Raw genomic sequence first — 25,300 nt, 5'->3', positions numbered from 1 at the left:
TAAAAGGTATGCCAAAATGTTCCAATGGCAAACTCCCCAGTGATCAAGATTGGCTTTAAAAAGTAAAACGAAACATTTTTTTAAAGACATCTTACACAATGGCAACGCAGTGTTTAAGATATATCACGCGAACATAAAACGTCCTAGCGTTCACCTAGACACATGCTAGACGTAGGTATCTATCTCACAATATATTTTACCTCTGATGACTGGGCACACACGTCGATACAGTACTGTCGTAGGCGGAAGCATGGATCTGGTTGCTCTGTAAACTTAACTACGGATTGTCGCAAAAATGTTGGATCTCAAATTCTATGTAAATATTTATACAAAGACATTCACAGTAATTAAAAGTCAAATATAATACCATGGTGATTAATATAAGTGTGTATTTAATAAGATACCTGTTTGGAAGTCTGGGGTTGGGTGTTTATGTTTACGACTACCAAAACTTGCCATACTTCTGGTCAAGAGGAAGAGGGTTGTTCATCATTCAGACAATTTACTGTTACTAATACTTCATATGGATTATATTACTATTCGTGTTGACTCATGAACGATCTGTGTTTAAATGGCGATGCCACGACCTGAGGCAGGAAAAGCTGGAACGACTCACGTCAGTTTCGTCTGTCAGCGTTGCCGCCAGCCCTTAAAATTAGATTCATCATTTCAGTCATTGGATCAGAAAGTCCTGACGGAGTTAACAGGTGGAATATCTGTCTCAACTAACACAAAGTGGGATAACAGCTCAGATAAAGGGCTGTTCGAACTCATAGTCATTTGCTCCCGCTCGTCTTTGTAAAGACGTTGTATATTCTAACTTTTTTTCTATCCATGTAATTGTAGATGATGATGACAGTTGCTAGTGTGAGGCCTGTAAAGCTGTGAGATGTACACTTACAGTAGGCAGGTTACCTGTCAATAAGTGTCATCCATATTTGTTTGATGCTTCTGATAGTAGAATAGCATTCATCATATGAACCTACCTTTAGAATTCAGTACCACAAACTGTTACATATGTTAAAATAAAACTAAATTTAAGTAGCCTAGTAGAACATGGTAGAAACGGGTTACAGCTAAAACGGCACCTGGCGAAAAACGGCACCGACTGGCAAAAAATGTCACCTCGCCTCAAGCGAAAACGGCTACTATTTTTTTTTACCTTGGTGAAATTAAACTTACATGGTCGCTTGCAAACCCTAATAATAGTGAAATGTTAAAACAAGTTTCCATTAGAAATTTGTCTCTACTCCAACTATGTTCCAACTTAGCCTATACGCAACTCAACTTATTGTTAAAACATAACATGCCTTGAAGTAAAATAAATGAAATTAAACTCACATCGTCTCTTACAAACACTAATAATAGTAAAATGTTAAAACAAGTTTACATTAGAAATAAGCCCCCTACTCCAATTTACTTGCCGACTCTGATTGGGATGCGCAACTAACTTATTGTGAAAACATTATATGCTTTGCAGTAAAATAAATGAAATTAAACTCACATCGTCTCTTACAAACACCAATAAGTGTGAAAAGTTAAAACAAGTTTACATTAGAAATAAGCCCCCTGAGTCAGCTACTATCAATATGCTCGGGGGTACATTGGCCGATATTGTAAACTGTGATGAAGATGAAAACTGTGAAGAACTGTATATATATGTGATTGTATGTAGTTATCTGTGAACAACTGGAAAAGAGGAAATAACATGTAAATACATCAAATAATATGTAACAAATAACATAAATCAGATATACTACTACATAAATCGTTATTATCGTTATTATCCCCCGTCACGAAGTGGAAGGGGCATATAGGAATGGGTGCCGTCCGTCCTTCCGTCCGTCCGTCACATTTCGTTTCCGGAGCAGATCTTGAAAACCGTACCATATTTCTTCACCAAACTTGGCACATAGATAGATCTAGTTGTGAACTGGTGCCTTTTGATAGTTTGGGATTTTAAAAAAAGTTATTTTTCGAGTTTCCATGGCAACAACTTTGATTTAGACTGATAATGGAGGTAGTCCTCGTTTCCAGAGCAGATCTTGAAAACCGTACCATATTTCTTCACCAAACTTGGCACATAGATAGATCTAGTGGTGAACCTGTGCCTTTTGATAGTTTGGGATTTTAAAAAAAGTTATTTTTCGAGTTTCCATGGCAACGACTTTGATTTAGACTGAAAATGGCGGTAGTCCTCGTTTCCGGAGCAGATCTTGAAGAACGTACCATTTTTCTTCACCATATTTTGCACATTGATAGGTCTAGTGGTGAACTGGTGCCTTTGGATAGTTTTGGATTTTTTTTAAAAGTTATTTTTACGAGTTTCTATGGCAACGACTTTGATTTAGACTGATAATGGAGGTAGTCCTCGTTTCCGGAGCAGATCTTGAAAAACGTACTATATTTCTTTACAAAAAGGCCCAGTGAAAATACTTCACAGGAGCTAATGCATTGCAAACACCCGACATGTCATATTGGCGGGGGATGTGAGTATTTCATGCTTGTTAGAAATAGAGGTGCCGTTTTCAGCCGAGGTGCCGTTTTAGCCTGCACCCAGTAGAAACAATGAATCAGGATGTGCTTGTATTGTTAATATCTTTGGGACTAAAGACAATTGCAATTTGGAGCCTGAAATTGATGGTGATTACCAAGATCTGTTTTTGTCAGTAATGTCCATAGACCATAGACCATGAACATGCCACATGTGATTGTTGACATGATACTGACATGTATGATCACTGGTATGAAGCTGCTAATAAAATCACTGACTTGACTTAACTGAGTGTAATCCTCAATGTTAACATGACACACTTTATATGTTTATGTTGTAGCCCCACTAGCATGTACCCTGGAATCAGAAGAGGCAGATCGACTTATCAGGGAGAAGGTGGTGGTAGGTTACTGTATAACGTGGTATAAGGCACATACTGCATCAGTAATAACGTGGGGGCGGTCGGGTAGCCTAGTGGTTAAAGCGTTTGCCCGACACGCCTAAGACCCGGGTTCGGTTCCCGACATGGGTACAATGTGTGAAGCCCATTTCTGGTGTCCCCTGTCATGATATTGCTGGAATATTGCTAAAAGCGGCGTAAAACCATACTCACTCACTCACTCACTCAGTAATAACATGAACAATATGGGCAGTTTATATTTTTAAGCATAGTCTTAATGGTCATGATAGTAAGAGCTAAGTTTCAATATTATGATAGCATCATGAATCTTAAGCATTTTAAGTGATTTTGAGATATGTAAGTGTTTGAACGTCTGAATGGATACCTACAACTTCATGACCCGTAACTTTGCAGGTTCTTCTTTTTCTACATGTTTACAATATGACATTGTTCAGCTCGGGACTGTTTGTATGTTCACTATGTTCAGAGTTTCCAATCATATGAGCTACTAGGGATGTGACGATTCACCAATACACCGATGCATTGATGATGTATGTCTCAGAAGATACAATATGCGATACACACATACCTGTATCCATTCATATTTTAACCTGTATTGTTTCCCACTTGGACCCATCCTTTCATATTTAATTCATCTATTTCCTGGGGCACATCCAAGGTATTTTGCATGAAGTAAATTTTTTATTTTTTTCATTAATAGAAAATACTTATGTAGACACTCCAGTTTTATCTGAAATAAAGTATTGATTGAACAAGACATATTTGGTGTCATGATATGTATCGTGTTTTGAACAAAGTACAGTGATACATATCATATCAGGAGATAGTCGTATCATGACAGCTACTAACATGAGGAATTATTCACCAAGCGGCTGACCAACATTCTCTCGGACTTGTTTCACCCAACTTTTGTCTTTTGCAGGACTTTGAGTATGAAGAAGACGGGAATCTTGTCAGGAAGATCATTGGGCCCACAGAGTATGAGAAATACATCTTTATCACTTATTTAACTGCTTTAAATTCTAGAAAGTTTTGCCAGCAGGAAAGTACTGCAAACACTGTGAGTGACACACACTAGCAATAGTTTCATGACGCAATTATTTTTGCAGTCTAACAAGAAACAAAAAGTGAAACAAAAAGCATATTTCTTTTAGTCACTTCCATACATTGTCAGCCAACCAGTGCATGATTAAATATATAATCCCTCACATCCTGTTTCCTTAATTACACGTTGTCACTCAGTGTCAATAGTCTAATAAGGAAAGTTCACTACCTGACACGTCTGGTCAAATTGCTTAACACATACAAAAGTATAGTTTTGATCTTCAGTAATCTCATCAACGCTATCGCACAACCTTCCAGGCACAGTTGAGGCTATTTTTAGTCACTCACAATAATTTCATGGTGAATAACTTTCCAGATGTACAGTAATTAATAAGCACTGTGTATTGTTGTAGGGACTTGGGGAAGAAATGCAATTTGCCATGTTTGATGGTTTTCTCTCAACAATTTAGTGTTTTATGGAATGTAATTGACAACTACTGATGATGATTCTTGTTTGTAAGTGATGTAGCTACAGCATGTTCAGTATCAGGACTCACTGCTCACAGTGGCTTTGGAAACAGTTTAAGTGACATTACCATTGCACACACTTGTTTGTTATACTATCCTGCTCGCGATACTAACTAGAGTACATTACAAACTATGTCTATATGTGAGGTTTGTGGACATACATGTATATCCTAGGGTAAGTTTTGTTGGTTGGCTGATGGGATAGGTATCATGCACCAGTATTGCTCAAATTGTGTTATCTGGAATGTTTGTCAAGTCTGTGAAACCTTTCTGGTGTTTATTCGGATGCAACAATCATTCTTATTGATGTCATTGAATACCATAGCCTGGTGGTAATGAAGGCCGGGAATCAACCAAGCGCTCACGGTGAAGTGACACCAATACACAGGATATTCAAAGTCCTTTTACACGCGCTTCAGTGACTTTGCCCACGGATGCGAAAAACCGGGTCCTGCAGTAGGAATTGAAAATCCACATCCCAAAGAGGCCACCCTGACTGCTGGACATAGCCTTTGGTTGAAAATAAGAACTTATTGTCTCTGTGATAGATATAGTGAGTGCAGTGGACAAGACATTGTAGATGTAGACCTTTCACTAGACGTTTGTTTGTGTGATTTCAGTGAAGTTGAAAGCAGCCAGGACTTCACGCTGCTTGGAGAGACCGGTCCTGGTAGCATGGAGAACCTCAGTCACAGACTCAAGGTGGGTGCCCCTTCTGGCTGGTACCTTGACAAATAAGTTTTCACCAGTGATAAAACTGATACACTAGGTCCTGAGTGTAAGGGAACATACTTGCTGGCACGGCACAGGGAGTTTCATGGTTGGCATATTTCGGGGCCACCATGACATGTAGTGTTCCTATGGTTGTCATGGTTGTGTGGATGGAAGTTTGTGACCATCAATTGAACTGTTTGTACAGAGAGTGGGATGCAAGTTTGGTCAGAGACAGGCGGATACCTGAAAATAGCTTACTGATGAACATATTGCAGCTCAAAGGTTCAACTTAATTGAGGCATTTAAACATGTATAAATCTAAAGAATGGAGATTCTCTGAACCCTGTGCTTCCTGTATTATCTGTCAGCGATGATGATGTATCCGGCCTATTCCGAAGAATCTACTTTCATCAGCTTCGGCAAACCAACTGGTTGTACGGAAAGTTCTCTGACCAAACCTGTGCTTTCTTCAGTCAACCGCAATCCCTCTTATTGCTATGAAGCCTACTGGAGATTATATTGTTTCTTTGTCGGCCTCTTTTGCTGTCGCTGATAATGTCAAGCTTTTTCAGCCTGAGAGCATCCCTAAGACTGCGGCTTTGATTGAACCCTCTACAGTCACTTCTCATCACTCCCTGTCTACTCCTAGACATTCCAGATCTCCTAATCGTCATATTCCTGTAGAGCAGTTGTCACAGTATTGCCGATCAGACTCATCAGATTCTTCTCTCGATCAAGAAATGTGATGGTCTCATTCTCGAGAGTACTCTCATGAGGATCAGCTTGTGAAGTCTCAGCATTCGGCAAATAAATAAGTCTTCCACAACTCTAATCGATGATCGTGTAATGATCAACAAACTCCAAAAGATTGGGATTAGCAGTCTAGGGTTCACTATCACGGGTTGGCGATCTCCTTAGACTCACCATACCACCAAGGATCGTGACTCCTCTCCGGATTGCCTTTGGGTCCAACTCCAGCTCTTTTTCAACGTGAAAGTTTTCAGCTAGTTATACCTAGAAATACCTCCACACTTCTGGATGACGGAAATTGCGTTACTACGTACGTTTCTTTGTCCCAGTGACTTCATTATTTGTCTAGATTAGCATGATGCGTATATACACATCTCCTTTTTTTTGAGAGCACCGCTGTTTCCTCCGGTTCATTGTCCTTGGAAGGTGCTCTCATTGGGAATTTTTCTTTGGCCCTGTGGCTATTTACCCACCTCACCAAATTCATCCTCAAATTCGACGACTGCATTCAGGACAACGAAGATCCAGGCATTCTTCTCCTACATCTCAACTTCATGCAACGTTTTTTTCAACTCAGCTGGCTCGTCAACGCCAACAAAATCTGAAGCGATTCCAACTCATCGTCTTCAGTTTATCGGGCCCTGTTTGATACACACCTAGGCATGATGTTCATTCCCAGGATCGATGGATGAAGATTTCACACTATGTTCCATGGTCACTCACAGTCACTCTCTCTATGTCAATGGCAACAACTTCTCAGTCTTCTCATGTCAACACAGACTCTCAACTGGAGAGGACAACCTCACCTGCCACCAATTCAGTGTTTTTCTCAAGATCTACTTCCAGACCAACAATTGTCAGGTTCTATTTTGTCCTGCCAAATCACCTACAGCCACATCTCCAATGGTGACTGGTTCCATTAAACGTCTGCCAAGGAATCTCCTTGCGGGCGTTTATCCTGACTATCTCTTTGTTGATGCCTCAACCGTGGGTTCAGGAATCCCAATTTTAGGAAATACAAGTGGCAGTTCTGTGGTCTCTTGAAGAAGTCATCTCTCACATCAACAACTTAGTGTTCATAGTAGTGATCTTGGCAGTGTCACATTGGATGACAATTCTTCGTGAATCCAGTCAGATGATCCAGACGGACAGACGTTGATTGGTACATAAACAAGATAGGCTCAACCAAGTCGATGTCACTACTGTCTCTGGCGTTGACTTTTTTCAACTGATCGACTTACTCAACATTCAAGTTCATGCGAGACACATCCCCGGCATCTCGAATGGAATGGCGTCTACATCCAGTGATCTTCCAGTGAATTGGCCAGTTATTGCCGTGTCCAGACGTTGATCTTTCGCAACTCACTTCAACACTCAACTATCCTGGTTCGTATCTCCCATCCCCAATCCTTAGGCTTGGGACCACAACGCATTAGCATTCTCGATGTTCCCCCTACCTCAGGTCCTGCAGAAGATGACGTCCACCAGTCACCTTACAATGCTTTTGGTTGCGCCATTTTGGCCAACTCCAAGGGACAGCCTTCTTCTTCAGCCTCGTTCCAAGCTGCTCCACTCACGCCTGAAACCGTCAATCTATTCGCATTTACAGAAAGGTAGCCAAGACCATATCTGAGGCTCAGAGATCATTAACCAAGTCCTTATAGGACCATAAGTGGGAGGCATTTGAGGCCTATTGTCATGATCGTGATATTTCTACACCAACTACTGCTTATCCACCACAAATTGCTGATTACCTTAATCATCTCCGGTCGTCAAGTAGGCTTAAGGGTTCTTACCTTAGCTATGTATCTTGCTGTTATCAATTCTGTCATCGCTACTACAACGGGTGCAAAGATCTCTATGGTTGCTGAACTGCAATCATTAACATCCCTGATCCAGTTTGTTGTTGTATATACAGTTAAACCTTTGCATGATTCTTTGAGTTTATAGTAATTTTTCGTGTTCTTCCACACTGAGTATCCAACTGGAGGATTCATTCACTCGTCTGTAGAGACTTCAGTCTTCATCTGGAAGTCGCTGTCAGGTGCAGTCGGACCCCGTGTCCTGATCCACTGTTCCACTCACCTCAGCTTTGGGCATGTGGACGATCCTTTTGTCTATATGGTCGATCATTCCTCTTCTTGTCTTAAACCTATCAATTCAATCCCTGAGGTGTGATTTGACGAAGCGTTAAAGAGGTGGTTCTCCTATTGTCCATGGGAGTCGATTGTAGAGTTGATTGGCTGGATTCCATTTCCGAATTGATTATAAGTCAAACATTATATTGTCCAGTGCTGTAGCCAGCCTGTATTTCTTATAGAAAACATTTTTCCTTGTGAAAGTTAGCTTGAATTAGAAATGCATAATCTTATTTGCCACCCCCCTGTAAAAAAAAGTTAACTACGGCCTTGTTGTCTGATAAATACATAGTGTGAGATAGGATAAGTTTAAAAATTTGTAAATTTTACAATTTATTGTATATTTATATACTTATCCTATCTCACATGCTATATGCCCAAACGTCCATACCCGCATCACAATTCCTCTAGCCTTTTAAGCACTAGAAAGAATAAGTTGGCTTTGGAAATAAGCGTGTGTAGGTCAACCGACATGACCCAGATTATTTGGAGGTGACCATGGTGATGCTAGGTGTGTCCAGGTGGATTGTTTGTTTAGAAGCTGGAAACCTTTGTTTAGGCAGGTTTCCACTAAGAATTGAAAGAAAAAGGAGAAATACATAGTGTGAAATAAGATAAGTATATAAATATACAATTTATTGTATAATTTACAATTTTTTTGCATCAAATAATCAGTAACACCTGCAAATCAGAAAACACAGAATGTTTATTGACATTGTAAGTTATAAAAGTTATCAGTAATTTTCCGTAGCACTCTCTCCCTACATGAACCCTCACAGACAGGAAACAGACAGGATATCATTCTGGAGTGATGTGACATCAGTTTAAAATGCCATTACCATGATTACGTCCTGATGCAATGGATGACGTCACATGTTTCTGTGACAACTGCCCTTGCCTGTTTAGCACAATGTTGTCAAAAGCAACTGCATCAAAGTTGTTAAATATTGATCAAAATTAATATTGTATTAGTGTGGTTACCATTTTATCAAGCTGAATAGTATGTTTTTGTGAAATTTGGAATTGAGGAAAAGACAGATACATATCAAGATTAATATTCATAAAGGATCCAGTCCCATGTAACAGTGAGTTCAATCCCTCAGATTGCAACACACACTCCCACTCTTTGCACAGTGTTGAATAATCCTAATGTGCAAACTTCCTACCATGTGCAGGTGACGAGCTACCTGTTTGACATCATGTCCGGACAGTCTGAGGTTGACCACCCACTTTGTGAGGTCAGTATCACCGGCTGATGCTTTTTACTTCTATACTCCATATGCTAAATTCAATCTGATTAGAATCAGAACTTTTACTCTGATACGATGCCTCTTGACATAAAATTTGGGGACACCTCCATTGAAGGTTGTGTTAGGTGAACCCTGGGCAAACTTAGACTGCACAATCTAACTGAAGGAAGAGAGGGTTCTTGGGCCAATCAGATGGCAGCTTTATATAATGTTTCGGCTTCATTTCTTCAACACCTTGATTCAGAATTATTTATTTTTAACAATAGAAATCCCACAGAGAACACGAATATTCCTTTGAAGGTACTCCCTTCTTGGATTAGAAGCGTCCACAACATAATGGCGGGGTTAACTTTATTTTCGTGATATTGAAATCAGGTATGCAAGTCTGGATGCTTAGCTTAATCGTACTGATAATTTAGTAGCCTTGATGCTGATTGACTGATCAGAAAGTTTTCATATCTCATGCAAAGAGGTATCCTTAGGCTAAACAAAATAATAGTCTTGGTTCTCAGGCACCGCCCCCATCATCATGGAGTTTGCCGCACAATTTGCTTTTATTTCCATTTTAGATTTAAAAAAAAAATCCTAATACTTAAAAACAATGCGATCCAATACAGCACTCAGTTACTTCCCTTTACATGCGCACTGCTTTGCTGCGCATCTCGTGCTCCAGGTGTATGCTTGTTTGTGTAGGGAAGCCCTTTCCAAGGTTCATGGCACACAACTGTTTATTTGGTTACATACTAGTTTGAACAAGCCCAAAAAAGAAAACCACCGCCGGCCCACACTATATTTTCAAAAGTCATTGCCTGAGAACCAATTCTTTTATTTTTTAAGACTTACATATCTGATTTTAATGAGACTGATAATAAGTTATGTATTTTACAAGCAATTTGAAAGTAATGTTATCCAAGTAACAAAACTGGATGATGTGTTGTCACTTTACTTGTACTTATTGTTGTAGTTTGTTAATTTCCTTGTATTGTCTTTGTTACAGGAATGCACAGACAATCTGCTGGATCAGTTGGATCATCAGTTGAAAGTGACGGAGGACGAGTGCAAAGATTACAGGTGACTGTAGCTATAGAAACCTAATTAGTGTCTTCAGTAGGAACGGGCTCAATGTAAATTGTTACAAATTATGCACAAGGCCATGCTTAGTTTCAATTTAAACTGCTGTGTGTTGCTGACCAGACTGATGTTTGATGTGTGAACAGAGACTTCCTGGAGAAACTGGGAACATCTGGGGATGAGGTGGACGAAAAGGCCCTGGACAATGAACTCAAACAGGTTGGTGCAGTAGTCACACTGCTTAACAACTCATGTGATATGGATGGCAACTTCAGCTTAACCTGGAGTAGGTTTTAACAGAACAATTGTAAGAACCAATAAATCTTAAATCGAATTAACATATAAATTACTGTCATGTTTCTAAAACACAAAGGTTTCACAAAGATTGGATTGGCCTTCCTCTGATGTTCTCTATGCTACTCTATGGTATTTCTGGTGTTGGCAGCTTCAGGCCGAGGAGGAAACATTGAAGCAGCAGCTGTCCAGTGTGGAGAAGGAGAGGGAGGAACTTGTGGAGCTGATGCAGAATGAGAGGAAGAACACTGAGGAACTAGAGCAGCAGGAGGCAAAGTATGGGGAGATAACTGTGTGGGAACTAGGCGACACAACCACAGCTGTAAAGCGAATTGTAAGGGATTGATAAGTCCATGTTATTGTGTGGTGCAAACAAGTCATAGAAGACAGTAACAGTTTAAGCATATGGGAAAGTAGTCTTGAAATCTGTATAATTTGTTGGTCTTTTCTTGTGATTGGCACACATGCCAGTTTTCAGTTATGTTATAATGTTATGGGGATCTCTTTGTAGAAACTGAATGAGTAAATAAATGTTTCCCACTCAGATACCGGAAAGATTACAATGAGTACAAGCGCCAGGCATTGGAGCTGGAAGATGAACAAAGAAGGTGACAGTTTGTTCCGTTTCTTAGGGAAAGGAATGCATGTTCACTAAAGTGGAAACTAAGGCCATTCATTGCTTTGACTTCATCTGTATACACTTTAAGATGGCTTTAGATAGTATTCTTAAAGCTTCATTTGTTTTGAGTTTGTGAAACTATACCACCCAAGTGTCAGAATTTGTATTTTTTGTCTAAAGCCAAAGCGGAATAATGCATGTAAGAATGTTTTGCTGATTTCTCTTAAGTGTTTAGGAATATATGCCATAGAGAATGTGAGCCACAATCTTGCTATCCTGTTAAGTTGATCAAATGACAATATTATACCGTGAATCAGCAGATTCCCTCACCTTTCAGTGTCGACAACCAGCTTCGGTATGCCCAAGCTCAACTTGATAAACTGAAGAAGACCAATGTGTTCAATGCAACATTTCACATCTGGTGAGTGTATTGAGTTTTGGGGAATGTTGTTTAGTCAGGTTTATAATCCAAATGTCTGCCCAATTCATGTTGTGAATGCTAATGGTTTGACAGAAAATGATCTGAATCCATCCTTTTCAGGCACTCTGGACATTTTGGCACAATAAACAACTTTCGTCTTGGCCGCCTTCCTAGTGTACCAGTAAGTGGGTTTATATGGTGTAAGTTGGAATGCAGTTTTTCAGTTGTGTACATGTTGCTATCAGTTATGTCAATGTCATGGTGAATGTGTGGGTATCAGTTATGTCAATGTGTTGGTGAATGTGTTGGTATCAGTTATGTCAATGTCGTGGTGAACATGTTGGTATCAGTTATGTCAATGTCGTGGTGAATGTGTTGCAATCAGTTATGTCAATGTCGTGGTGAATGTGTTGGTATCAGTTATGTCAATGTCATGGTGAATGTGTTGGTATCAGTTATGTCAGTGTCGTGGTGAATGTGTTGGTATCAGTTATGTCAATGTCGTGGTGAATGTGTTGGTATCAGTTATGTCAATGTCGTGGTGAATGTGTTGGTATCAGTTATGTCAATGTCGTGGTGAATGTTGGTATCAGTTATGTCAATGTCATGGTGAATGTTGGTATCAGTTATGTCAATGTCATGGTGAATGTTGGTATCAGTTATGTCAATGTCTTGGTGAATGTGTTGGTATCAGTTATGTCAATGTCGTGGTGAACATGTTGGTATCAGTTATGTCAATGTCATCGTGAAAATGTTGGGATCAGTTATGTCAATGTCATGGTGAACGTGTTGGTATCAGTTATGTCAATGTCGTGGTGAATGTGTTGGTTTCAGCCACGTCAATGTTGTGGTGAACGTGTTGGTATCAGTTATGTCAATGTCGTGGTGAACATGTTGGTATCAGTTATGTCAATGTCGTGGTGAACGTGTTGGTATCAGTTATGTCAATGTTGTGGAGTAATCTGTCATTGTAGCTATTGTTTACAATCAGGTTGGTGATCGAACATGTAAAATTGTTATTGCTAATTGTAACATTAATACATAATGGCTTTATCGGAAACTGTTCAAGATTCACTGTAACAAAATTATACTAACTATAGATCAAATTTATTTATTGAAATAAATGTTATATCAAATTCATGTAGCTAGTATAGTTGATCTAAATATGTGGACAGTACATATCTTGTGACATTTGGCTGGTGTTTGCCGTATGCAGGTTGACTGGAACGAGATCAATGCAGCCTGGGGTCAGACCGTGCTACTGTTACACTCACTGGCCAGGAAGATGAACCTCACATTCCAGAGGTAACTCAACATCTCATTACATAGATACTTGAGTCAATCCATATCAAACCAAGATATATAATCCAAATTCAGGAATATTTGAGTAATCTCTTTTCTATGACATTTTCTAAAATATATTCAATGTTCAAAAGGTTTTATGCAAATACATGTATGATAATCAGCTCCAAGTCGTTATTGAGACTGGTTCACGGTTATGGATGTGCATCATGGCAGTAGTGAAACCCAAACAGAACACTTGATGTTACTTGTTGATGTAATATACCTAATCTTTAGTTTTACATATAGCCTTTATTTACATTTCATGTACTTGTCTCCCCTGAGTTGATGTCTTAAGTGTTCCCCAGTCTAGTTGCAACAATAGTGTCATCCCAGCAATCAATCCTAGTCCGTCACACTTTGTACAGCAAACTTGACATATTGATGCCATATCACATGCATACATATAATGTTTATTTATCCAATTTTCAGACTGCAGTCTGTGCTGGACTTGTTTCATTCGCTATCTCAAAATTGTCCCTCTGCATCTTTTCACAAATGTGTACTCCTTAGGCTTAAAAAAATAAAAGAATTGGTTCTCAGGCAATGACTTTTGAAAATATAGTGTGGGCCGGCGGTGGTTTTCTTTTTTGGGCTTGTTCAAACTAGTATGTAACCAAAAAAAACAGTTGTGTGCCATGAACCTTGGAAAGGGCTTCCCTACACAAACAAGCACACAAACTCCTATTGCCGCCATGACCATACCACGAGATGCGCAGTAAAGGGAAGTAACTGAGTGCTATATTGGATTGCATAGTTTTTAAGTATTAGGATTTTTATAAAAAAAATTAAAATGTACCATAAAAATGAAATGTGCGGCAGACTTTATGATGATGCTGGCGGCGCCTGAGAACCAAGAAAAAGCTTACAAGACTGGAAAACTACTAGACATTGCTGGCTTCAGACTAGTTGCTTGATTCTGCTTTGTGAATTTACAAGCTGAAAGCCTGCAGATATGAATAATTTTAATAATGTCGAGGGAGCCCTAACTGGGGTAGGTTGCCACGCAATTACACTTGTTTGAGGTATAGGGTATCTTGGTAAAGGATATAACATGACTCTGAGAGTTTGGTTGAAAATGTAAAGCCCTCATATAAACCGTCTAAATCCATGAAATATGTAAAAATAACCAAAACATTTGGATACCTTGTAGAGAAACAATAGCCTAGCAACATAAAACAAATTTGACGACAATAAGTCAGAGAAGGACCATGAGTGTTTAAAGTATTATCTGTCTTATATGCCAAAAGCAGTATGTGACACACATTTTATCAACAATATTATGTTTATGTTTAGTGGTTCATTCACCAGGCTACAGATTTGTTTTTCAGGTTGATTTTACATCATTCTGCACACTTCCTTACGTTTGCATTGACATGTGTGTTATATGGATTGTCTTCAAATGCAAAATATTTCTCTGGGACAGGGACTTTCTATAGAATATCACTGGGACAGAGGGACTTTCTGTAGAATATCCCTGGGCCAGAGGGACTTTCTATAGAACATCCCTGGGCCAGAGGGAAATTCTATAGAATATCACTGGGACAGAGGGACTTTCTGTAGGATATCACTGGGACAGAGGGAAATTCTGTAGGATATCACTGGGACAGGGACATTCTGTAGGATATCACTGGGACAGGGACTTTCTGTAGGATATCACTGGGACAGGGACTTTCTGTAGCATATCACTAGGACAGAGGGACTTTCCATAGAATATCACTGGGCCAGAGGGACTTTCTGTAGGATATCACTGGGACAGAGGGACTTTCCATAGAATATCCCTGGGACAGAGGGACTTTCTGTAGAATATCACTGGGACAGAGGGACTTTCCATAGAATATCACTGGGACAGAGGGACTTTCCATAGAATATCACTGGGACAGAGGGACTTTCTGTAGAATATCACTGGGACAGAGGGACATTCTGTAGAATATCACTGGGACAGAGGGACTTTCTGTAGAATATCACTGGGACAGAGGGACTTTCTGTAGAATATCACTGGGACAGAGGGACATTCTGTAGAATATCACTGGGACAGAGGGACTTTCTGTAGAATATCACTAGGACAGAGGGACTTTCTGTAGAATATCACTGGGACAGAGGGACTTTCTGTAGAATATCACTGGGACAGAGGGACTTTCTGTAGGATATCACTGGGACAGAGGGACATTCTGTAGGATATCACTGGGACAGAGGGACATTCTGTAGAATATCACTAGGACAGAGGGACTTTCCATAGAATATCACTGGGACAGAGGGACATTCTGTAGAATATCACTGGGACAGAGGGACTTTCTGTAGGATATCACTGGGACAGAGGGACATTCTGTAGGATATCACTGGGACAGAGGGACATTCTGTAGAATATCACTGGGACAGAGGGAAATTCTGTAGAATATCACTTGGACAGAGGGACTTTCCATAGAATATCACTGGGACAGAGGGAAATTCTGTAGGATATCACTGGGACAGGGACTTTCTGTAGAATATCACTAGGACAGAGGGACTTTCCATAGAATATCACTGGGCCAGAGGGACTTTCTGTAGGATATCACTGGGACAGAGGGACTTTCCATAGAATATCACTGGGACAGAGGGACATTCTGTAGAATATCACTGGGACAGAGGGACTTTCTGTAGGATATCACTGGGACAGGGACATTCTGTAGAATATCACTAGGACAGAGGGACTTTCCATAGAATATCACTTGGACAGAGGGACATTCTGTAGAATATCACTGGGACAGAGGGACTTTCTGTAGGATATCACTGGGACAGGGACATTCTGTAGGATATCACTGGGACAGAGGGACTTTCTGTAGAATATCACTAGGACAGAGGGATTTTCCATAGAATATCACTGGGACAGAGGGAAATTCTGTAGAATATCACTTGGACAGAGGGACTTTCCATAGAATATCACTGGGACAGAGGGACATTCTGTAGAATATCACTGGGACAGAGGGACTTTCCATAGAATATCACTGGGACAGAGGGACTTTCTGTTTGATCATCACAGGGAATGCGGGACTTTCTGTTTGAACATCACTGGGACAGAGGGACTTTCCATAGAATATCACTAGGACAGAGGGACTTTCTGTAGGATATCACTGGGACAGAGGGACTTTCCATAGAATATCACTGGGACAGAGGGAAATTCTGTAGAATATCACTTGGACAGAGGGACTTTCCATAGAATATCACTGGGACAGAGGGAAATTCTGTAGAATATCACTTGGACAGAGGGACTTTCCATAGAATATCACTGGGACAGAGGGACATTCTGTAGAATATCACTGGGACAGAGGGACTTTCCATAGAATATCACTAGGACAGAGGGACTTTCCATAGAATATCACTGGGACAGAGGGAAATTCTGTAGAATATCACTTGGACAGAGGGACTTTCCATAGAATATCACTGGGACAGAGGGACTTTCTGTTTGATCATCACAGGGAATGCGGGACTTTCTGTTTGAACATCACTGGGACAGAGGGGCATTCTGTAGGATATCACTGGGATAGAGGAACTTTCTATAGAAGGACCCTGGGAGGAGGGACGATCTTCAGAAAGACCCTGGATTATTCTTTAGAATCTACTTTGTCAGCCTGGAGATTAAGTTATATTAAGGAAAGAAAAACTCTAGCAACAATAGTATGACATCACTTGAGGTTTGTATAGTAAAATAAGCAATTACCAACACAATGAATACTAAAGCAGTCATGGCTTCTATATGTATTGCTATTGGAACACTATATCCACATTCATTATGGCCATGTCCTACTTACAACAAAGTCTTTTTGCATGTTAATGATAAATTAATCAACTCACATAAAAGTATGTGATACTAAGGTATGTTTCCCCGACAGATTCCGACTAGTGCCGTATGGAAACCACTCGTACCTGGAGTCCCTGTCGGACAAGTCCAAGGAGCTGCCTCTGTATGGCTCGGGGGGATTCCGCTTCTTCTGGGACACAAAGTAGGTGGTTGTTGGGACTCTCTTCCACGTCGTCAAGTATTGTCAGTGTTTTTACATGGACCTTCTTTTCTTAAACAAATATATCTTTCAGAAACTATTTGAAAACAATGTTTATATCTGTACACAGTCTAATATACAATGGTGTTAGCTCCTTTCAGTTTGATTGGCCGTTTCCATTAAGAGTCTAATCTGTAACGAAATGAACCTGTTGAGTCTGGTCCAGATGACTGTCTGGAGCACAGGTGTTGACTTACCTAAAACAAGCCTGTCTCACATGTCATCCAGCCCTACTCATGCAGTATGGAGCATCCGCCCTGTCACTGTTGTGTTCACCATAGAACTGAGTTGTAAGGACTTCTTGCCTCATGACTCAATACACTTTAGAACTGATGTGAGGCAGTGTGGCCTAACCTCATCTAGACATGAGCGCCTTCACCCCTTAGGGTTCTCCTGAGCACCTGCAACGTCTCTTCCTTTGGATGAATCTTATAGTGAACAAACCTCTCAACCTCATAGTACCACACGTCATATGAAATGTCAAGAAAAACAAGGTGCTTGATTGAAACTGAGACTACTGGGTAACCCTGGGTTGGTGGAGCAGTGTAATGCCCTGATTCCTTGACTTGAGACTGGACTTCCAGTAGGGCTAGGATGATTCACCAACTGTGCCAATCGATACGTAGCATGATACGTTGCTCACGATCCAATATGTATCATGATAGTTGCATGTGCTCTTATCTGTGATCCCTAAGCCATGTTTTTCATAGACTGGATGACCAAATACCTGGCACACTGACTTTTTACTGTTGGTAGTGTCAAGTATGGCACAATGAATGAAAATACTTACGTTTTCACTACTAATTAGTGTTTGGTGTAATAGTTATGAAGCAAACACTGAAGGGAAGAATCGATGTTCTTTACTTACTGTGCGACTGTAATGGATACTTGTATCGAGAAGAGGGGCGGTCGGGTAGCCTGGTGGTTTAAGTGTTCGCTCGTCACGCCGAAGACCCGGGTTCAATTCCGACATGGGTACAATGTGTGAAGCCTATTTCTGGTGTCCCCCGCCGTGATATTGCTGGAATATTGCTAAAAGCGGCGTAAAACCATACTCACTCACTCACTGTATCGAGAAGAAAACATCGCAATCCACGCATGCATTGGTGTATTGTTCCACCACCAACTTTCTTTAAGAAATAGGATAACTCATTCAGTCATAATTGAGACAATGAAAACATTAATGAGTAATAAGTGGGAGTAATGCCACAACTAATATGGCCCTTCACAACATGTATGACAAATGAAGGTGAAAGCTAATGTAGCTAAGTGACAGGTGTGTAATTTACGTGGCCCACATGAAGAAACAAGACACATAAATGGAAATTATGATTACCATGATTACTAAAGGTCTCAGAATTTAGTGTTTATGTACTTATTGAAGTCATCAGTTTACTTGAATTATGGTCTGGGTTTAAATAAGGTCTTTTTGTTAAACTTTAATGTGTATGGTGGGTTAGTTGCCAATGTCTTTGCTTGACAACTTAATCCATACTTAAATAATACTGTTTCTTAAAGCAGCGTAAAACCATACTCACTCACTCACTAGACTAGACAAACTTAATTATACCATGTAGACTTGACTGAAACTAACTAAAGTAACTAAACTTTGCATCACTAAGGCTCCATGATGCTAACTATGTGAAACAGGCTGCGCAGCACAGCACAGCACCATACTGCTGCAATAACATCTAGTCACAAAGTGGCACAGCTACATGGAGTAAATACAGGTGTCTATTTTAACAGTTATAGTACCTAACCAGGATGAGAAATAGGAAATATGGCTGTACATATATAGTGGAGTCCAGTATCAACAGTCTATGTACATACTCCAGTGTCTCTGATCACATGAGGAGAGTCCATGTACACACATATCCACCAGGTGATGGATGACAGCGTACGCTGTACCAGTCGATTGACATATGATTTTGTTTATTTGTTTGTTTGTTGTTTTATGCCGCTCTCAGCAATATTCCATTTATATGACGGCGATCTGTAAATAATCGAGTCTGGACCAGACAATCCAGTGATTGATATTATGAGCATCGTTCCATGCAATTGGGATCGATGACATGCATCAAACCAAGCCTGACCAACCGATCCCGTTAGTCGCCTCTCACGACAAGCATAGTTGCAAGCATGGGTTGCTGGATTGACATATGAAGATCCCTACATGCCTCCAACTTTGGATTGCCCTACAACAGAAATAGATGAATAAGTTAGATGAATACTCTGCTTCAACTTCATTCATATCAACGTGATCAGTGTTGATAGTAAAACATCTTCCCGAGGCAAGGGAGTTAACTGACTATGAAAGTCCAGTTTCCATCCTTGCCGAACTAGGCTGGAAGTATGGAGTTTTATTTTGGCTGGACTAACGAGTCTATGCATAGTCCAATCAAAATCATGTAATGAAATTGACATCCTGTTCGTAAACTGCCATGCAGATTTCAGTCTATTACAGGAATTGCAAAGCATGTGTACTGCCATCTTGGTGTCAACAGATATTTTCCAAGTCTTTTTATGTATTTAATCAAGGTGCACACGTGATTTGATGCACTTCACGAAGTAAGACCCGTTTTATCACAATTAAGATTTTGATTATCGGTCATATCATCTTGACTGGGTGTGACCATTTTGTTTGAAGCAAATGCAAGTAATATGAGACATAGAATCTGATTGGTCATTAGAAAGGACATAAATTGTAATAGCTACTGGTGGCGATACGATTGAGCCCAGAAATTCCAGCCTACTTTGGCAAGGGTGGAAACTGAACTTTGACTGTCAGTAAATAAATAGTTTGGGATAATGAATAGATATTAATAATACATTTAGCTTTGCCATTCAAAGTTGTTGTCAGGACATGATTATGTATAGATTATATGCATTTAAACAAATCCTTATTGACCCATATTTCACATTTTTCAGTGGTATACATACACAATACATGAGACATAAGTGTCATGTGTCCTCTATATAACTTAGAAACTGATAAAAGAAACTTAAAGCAACATTTATCAACATTTTATGTTTCAAACATACTTTACATGAACTGTAGGAAATGGGCGTAAAATATCTGTTGCTGGCGTACAATTCTTGAAAAAGACATTATAAAAAGCATCAGTTCCTCTGTTGCCTTGTGGTACACTCACTGGGCTACAGATACGAAGGTTGTGTGTTCCTCGGGAATACAAAGAAAACATTTGTCATTTGATTTTACATTTCATTACATGTTACAATCTGAACGGAAGCTGCATTAATGATTAATGAACCTGAGATATTATATTATAACACATTACATAGCAAATATGCCTGGAATATCTTATTAAATCCTGGGGTCTGGGTTAGAATTGGTCTTCAGCAACCCATCCTTTTCTTTAGAGGCAACTAAAAGGATCGGTTGGTCAGATTCAATGATTTTGTTGCTGCATCTCATTTGTATCCCAATTGTGTAGATCGATGCTAATGACATCAGTCCCTGGATTCTTTGGCCCAGACTCAAATACAGCTGGAATATTACTGAGTGCGGCATTAAACAAACAAACAAACAAACTAAACAATGATATTTTTCACTCATGACTTGAAAATTCCTTGGAACTTACAAAATGTATTCACTCAGGACAGATTATGTGTAAATCCTTGTAGCTTGTAGGTTATCTGATCAGTATTCAGTGTTTCTGTGCCACTTGGGGATCATGGTTAGTAACAAAGCATTGGGTAATCCATGTATTCGTGGCTTTCAAAGTTTAATTTGTTGGCAGGGGTTGCAGCATGCACACTTCTCAATAGTTCAAGAATTGTTAACGTATATATGTCCCCTATTTTCAGATTTGATCAAGCAATGGTGGCCTTCCTAGACTGTTTACAGCAGGTAGGTGGTATTACAGACATGCTTAGTGCCTAGGGTGCATTACAAGTGTTCAAGGCTGGGCTTATGGTATGTAACAGATGCCTAGAAACTACCTATATTCCATTTCGTTTATTAACACTCTGGGAAGCACATAGGACAATAAATGTGGTTCTCCGGTTTGTGTGCTTATTTTAGAAAAATAAAATTTAGTTATCAAGTATGTGAATATGCTCACAAGTACTCCAGCTCAGAATTCTAAGAGCCATACATTGGGATGTTGATGATGACAGCCACTCATCCTGTCATGTTTTCCCAGGAGGAATTGTTATTCCTGAAGGTTTTGAGGGTGGGGACACATATGTGACAATACGTGGATCTTCCTAGGTTAGTGATGATGTTTTGTGTGTGGTGTAGTTCAAGGAGGAGGTGGAGCGAGGTGACACAGGCTTCTGTCTACCGTACAGGATGGAGAACGGCAAGATTGAAGACTCCAGCACAGGCAACTCTTACTCCATCAAGTGAGTTCATTGTCAGTTGCACAGGGTTAATGAGGACATATACCGGTAAAGTAATGTTGATCATCTTCAAGCTACTGGGTAGTGTTTCTTAGACTCTTTTTTCTGAGATGTTTTTTCCTAATTGGCCACAGAAAAGTCAAGTTGGTATCAGCCACACGTTCTTTAACATGAGGTACCTCGAATGAACAAGTGGATATAAGAAATTTTTGGCATATCCCTGCTTACATGTGACATCTATTGGTGATGACATGTGTTTGTGGAGAGATCTTTCACAATTTGGCATGCTTCAGTCTTGTTTAGTTGCTCATAATTGTACCTTACTATGTAGCATTGAAGACAGAGTATACAGTGGTCTTCAAATCTTTTACCATGTTTACCCTAGAGGGTCAGTCACGCAAACATAGTCATGTATGGTTGCTTGCTGGTTATGGGGAGGCTGCTGCATCATATGCCACAATCAAACATTGGTTGACCCAACACCAGCACCACAAACGAAAACACCATCCAGAACCTGGTCCTGAGCAATAGGCACATTACAAACTGTCAGGTAAAGGAGACCACAGGCTTCTCTTGGGTCAACAGAAGCAATCCATCCATCAGAAACATCTACATGTGTTCAGGGTTGGTGCCTGATGACTTCCTAGAATGCTATTCGATGAAATGAATGTCACAACCTTTTATGATCTGTTAACCATATAATCGCAACACAGAAGATTTTGATTGAAGCTAGCCACAGATGATGATACCTGGATCCATCACTGCGATTCTGAGGGGTAACAACTTATAGCCACCTTCTTTGGGGACAAGAAAGTAAAGCCATAATACAGATTGAGTAGTTACCAAGGGAACCAACTGTGTGAATGGTGAATATTATGCCTACTTATTGAAAAGGTTGCAAGAGTTTGTCAAAGAGAAGTGTTGCTTAAACTTCAGCATGGTGTTGTCCTCCATCAGGACAATGCTTCAGTTCACACCAGTCATGTTGTAATGGCTGCTGTACAGGAATGGGGATACCAGGTTCTGTCCCATCCTCCTTATCAACCATATGTGGTACCTAGAGACAATTTAATTAGGACCAGGAAATGGTTGCTGCTGTGAAGGGCTGTTTGACAGACCAGGATTTGACCTTCTACAATACTTGGACAACTGGACTGGAGAAGGCTATGCTGACATAACTAAAGTTCACAATATTTCATTCCTGCGTATGCTTGGCTCAAAACATTTTGATACTTGTGAATCAATTATTAACCCGGATAGTGTCGTTTGTGGATCATGCTATTAGCCACTGGTTTGCTGCAACAAACATTGCAAATAAAGAGTTGGTACCCTTTGTACTTATGTATATGTGTGATTCAGAGGTGCATGTTTTGTCAACAAGTGATGATGATGGCCGATACATATCCTGGGTTGAGAACCAATCCTAAATGAGTTCTAGTACAGTTTACAAGTATAAGTTGTATATGCATGATGTCTGTTTTTCAGGATACAGTTCAACTCTGAGGAGCAGTGGACGAAGGCCCTCAAGTTCATGTTGACCAACCTCAAGTGGGGGCTGGCCTGGGTCTCCTCCCAGTTTGCCAACAAGTAGACAGCATGTAAAGCAGAGATTATGTTAACGGGAGGACATGTGATTCAACAATCATGAATCCATGTGATGATTTCCTCACATAGATAAAATTACAATGACAACAACACAAGAGGTCCTGCCTGTGGATATCCCTTATTTACCTTCAGGATTTCAATGTCATTGAGGCTGGGTCCACAGTAGGGCATGTGAAAAGTTCATTTTGTTGATAATCAGAGAACAGCAAGATATGGCCAAGGCCTGATAATGATGTGAGCACTACTTGTAACTGTATGGATGATTTATGTAAATGTTTGTGTAATAATTTGTAAGTATTATTTTATCTTTGCAGTTGCAGTTGTTGAGTGCTATGTGATGTTGATGTAGAAATATATAGGGCTACAGATGCAATACAATGAATGGTCATATTTGAATTTGTGTTTGATACTTTCTGTACTGAACTGTTTACACAAGGGTATGCTACTGATTTCAACCTACATTCTGTATATTATTAACATTGTCACTGTTTGTTGGTTTCATAGGAAGATTTTTGAAGAAATGAAGAAATGGAGATTGTTTGGAAAGTAAATAAAAGACACCAGACATTTTGTAGCTTGCCAGTACCAAAAGTCTGTGAAAGCCTGTGGCATGGCATTTTGTCTATCCTTCGGTTGTTGTCTGGCATTTGTCCCTTCTTTTAGAAACAGCCAGACAGCTAAATATATTATTTTCTTGAACTGAAATATCAATAGTTTAGAGTACGTTTCTTAGAAATATTTAAACACTCCCTTGAAGCGACCAGGCCACAAGGCCCAGTGAGCTGAAACTTTATGTAAACAATAAAGACCAAGTTTCATCCCTCCCAGCTGAGGCCACTTACTAAAACAACACTGTCTCACATGGTGTCCCAGATGTGAACATGTGCAGGAGTGCTTTTACCAGGGCATTTTCCTTCAATGTTGCTTTCAAAATGAAATTGATAACATGGTGTCCAACATTGTCCACATTGCATAGCTGGTTCATATTAGCAGTGTTTATCCCTTATATAGTTGATTGATTATCACTTCCTACACTGTGTGTCACTGTGATAGTAGTTGCTACATGTTTATATTTGTTAATCTTCTCATGATGTCACATGAATAAAGAATTTTTAGTTTCACATTCCATTTGTATATATCTATAACTAGTGAATCTAGAGGCATTATATTGATTAATGCATAAAAAACCAATCTGGTGTTCAAAAGGCAAAGTCAGGTCATTTATGTTGATTGGTAAAGATGCCACATAAAGGCCCTGTGTATGTGAATGCAAGTGTGTTGTGTTGTGTATACCTAAAAGCTGTGAGGACATTTTAGTTTATAGGGCAATAATTACCACTTGTTTGCTAGCTGGGGGCTTCAAGTGCCATGCCTTCCTCTGCCCTGTTAGGTGTATTGTGGTACATAAAGTATGGGAGCTATAAATGATGTAGAAGTGTAGTCTACAATATAAATCTACAAAAACATTTTTGCAAACGCAGGTTAGGTAAAGCAATAACTTTATTATGAATGCGATTACAAATTCAAGTTCCACTTTTCAGTAGCAGTGTATCCTATATACTAAAAGGATTTAAGACAAAATAATTTTATATAAATGATTGCAAACCTTATGTTGATGAAAACGCATGCAAAGAGTAGTAAATTAACTTTCAAGGCAACCCTTATTCACATCTATGCATTTGCACAAATCTATTTGGGGGGCTAACAAACAAATTGCGCTGGGGCATCCTGGCCTTCTCAGTAGTTGACGTATGACCTTCCACTCTGCAGATAATCAGGTTGTCCTGTGGCAACGTTTTGAATTCATTGTTTCAATAACTATTGTGGGTCTGTGGTAGAGTATGTCAGTTATATCACTAAAGTCTTTGCGAAACGGCCAAGCTCATATCCCAGCAAACACTAACTTTGAGGGTAAATGCAGGATAAAAGGAAATGGGCGTTTCTTCAATTTCTGAAGTACAATTTAATAGTTCTGTCATAAACTACCACTCAAATGCGTACCCCTGCACTAGCATATGTACACAAACTCGAAAAATCGTATAGATGAGGCTGCCAACTACCCCTCCCCTGATAACCGAATGACATATTTTGTACCCTACATCTCATTGCTTACCTCTTAGTCCCCAATACTACTTAACAAAAAACTTACATCATGCACCGAAGGGCTTCCGGATCACAATTGTTATAGTATTTATATACGACACTCAA

At 39.7% G+C, this 25,300-nt stretch overlaps 2 protein-coding genes across 3 annotated transcripts in view; one reads left to right on the top strand and one right to left on the bottom strand.

The window, feature by feature from the left end:
- The window catches only part of LOC124149519 (guanylate kinase-like), a 33,717-nt gene extending 33,435 nt beyond the window's left edge, over positions 1-282 (bottom strand). The window contains exon 1 of one of the 2 annotated variants that reach the window (XM_046521160.2): positions 201-282. In XM_046521160.2, coding sequence (XP_046377116.1) covers positions 201-252 — 52 coding nt within the window. In that variant the 5' untranslated portion in view covers positions 253-282. The remainder of the gene's footprint in view (positions 1-200) is intronic. The other variant, XM_046521161.2, reaches the window with a different exon arrangement.
- Positions 283-452: 170 nt separating this feature from the next.
- On the top strand, positions 453-24,213 carry LOC124149522 (beclin-1-like). The gene is made up of 16 exons (XM_046521171.2): positions 453-707; positions 2,835-2,896; positions 3,838-3,893; positions 5,108-5,189; positions 9,265-9,327; positions 10,337-10,410; positions 10,557-10,629; positions 10,856-10,980; positions 11,250-11,312; positions 11,661-11,744; positions 11,865-11,925; positions 12,961-13,049; positions 16,955-17,065; positions 20,951-20,993; positions 21,387-21,490; positions 22,973-24,213. Exons 1-16 carry the CDS (start codon positions 572-574, stop codon positions 23,076-23,078), a joined length of 1,332 nt encoding a protein of 443 aa, XP_046377127.1. The 5' UTR covers positions 453-571; the 3' UTR covers positions 23,079-24,213.
- Positions 24,214-25,300: the final 1,087 nt, after the last annotated feature.

Source organism: Haliotis rufescens, unplaced genomic scaffold (genome assembly GCF_023055435.1).
Source record: "Haliotis rufescens isolate VD_foot unplaced genomic scaffold, xgHalRufe1.0.p SCAF_4, whole genome shotgun sequence".
Taxonomy (NCBI): Eukaryota; Metazoa; Mollusca; class Gastropoda; order Lepetellida; family Haliotidae; genus Haliotis; species Haliotis rufescens.
Note: the sequence above shows the minus strand (reverse complement) of the source record. Positions and strands in the feature narration are given on the sequence as shown.

Excerpts from the sequence above, each read along its gene's own strand:
- LOC124149522 (XM_046521171.2), top strand. The coding sequence starts at position 572 with ATGGCGATGCCACGACCTGAGGCAGGAAAAGCTGGAACGACTCACGTC. Across the intron at positions 708-2,834 it reads AGTCCTGACGGAGTTAACAG|CCCCACTAGCATGTACCCTG; the intron begins GTGGAATATCTG and ends TTTATGTTGTAG. Across the intron at positions 13,050-16,954 it reads ATGAACCTCACATTCCAGAG|ATTCCGACTAGTGCCGTATG; the intron begins GTAACTCAACAT and ends TTTCCCCGACAG.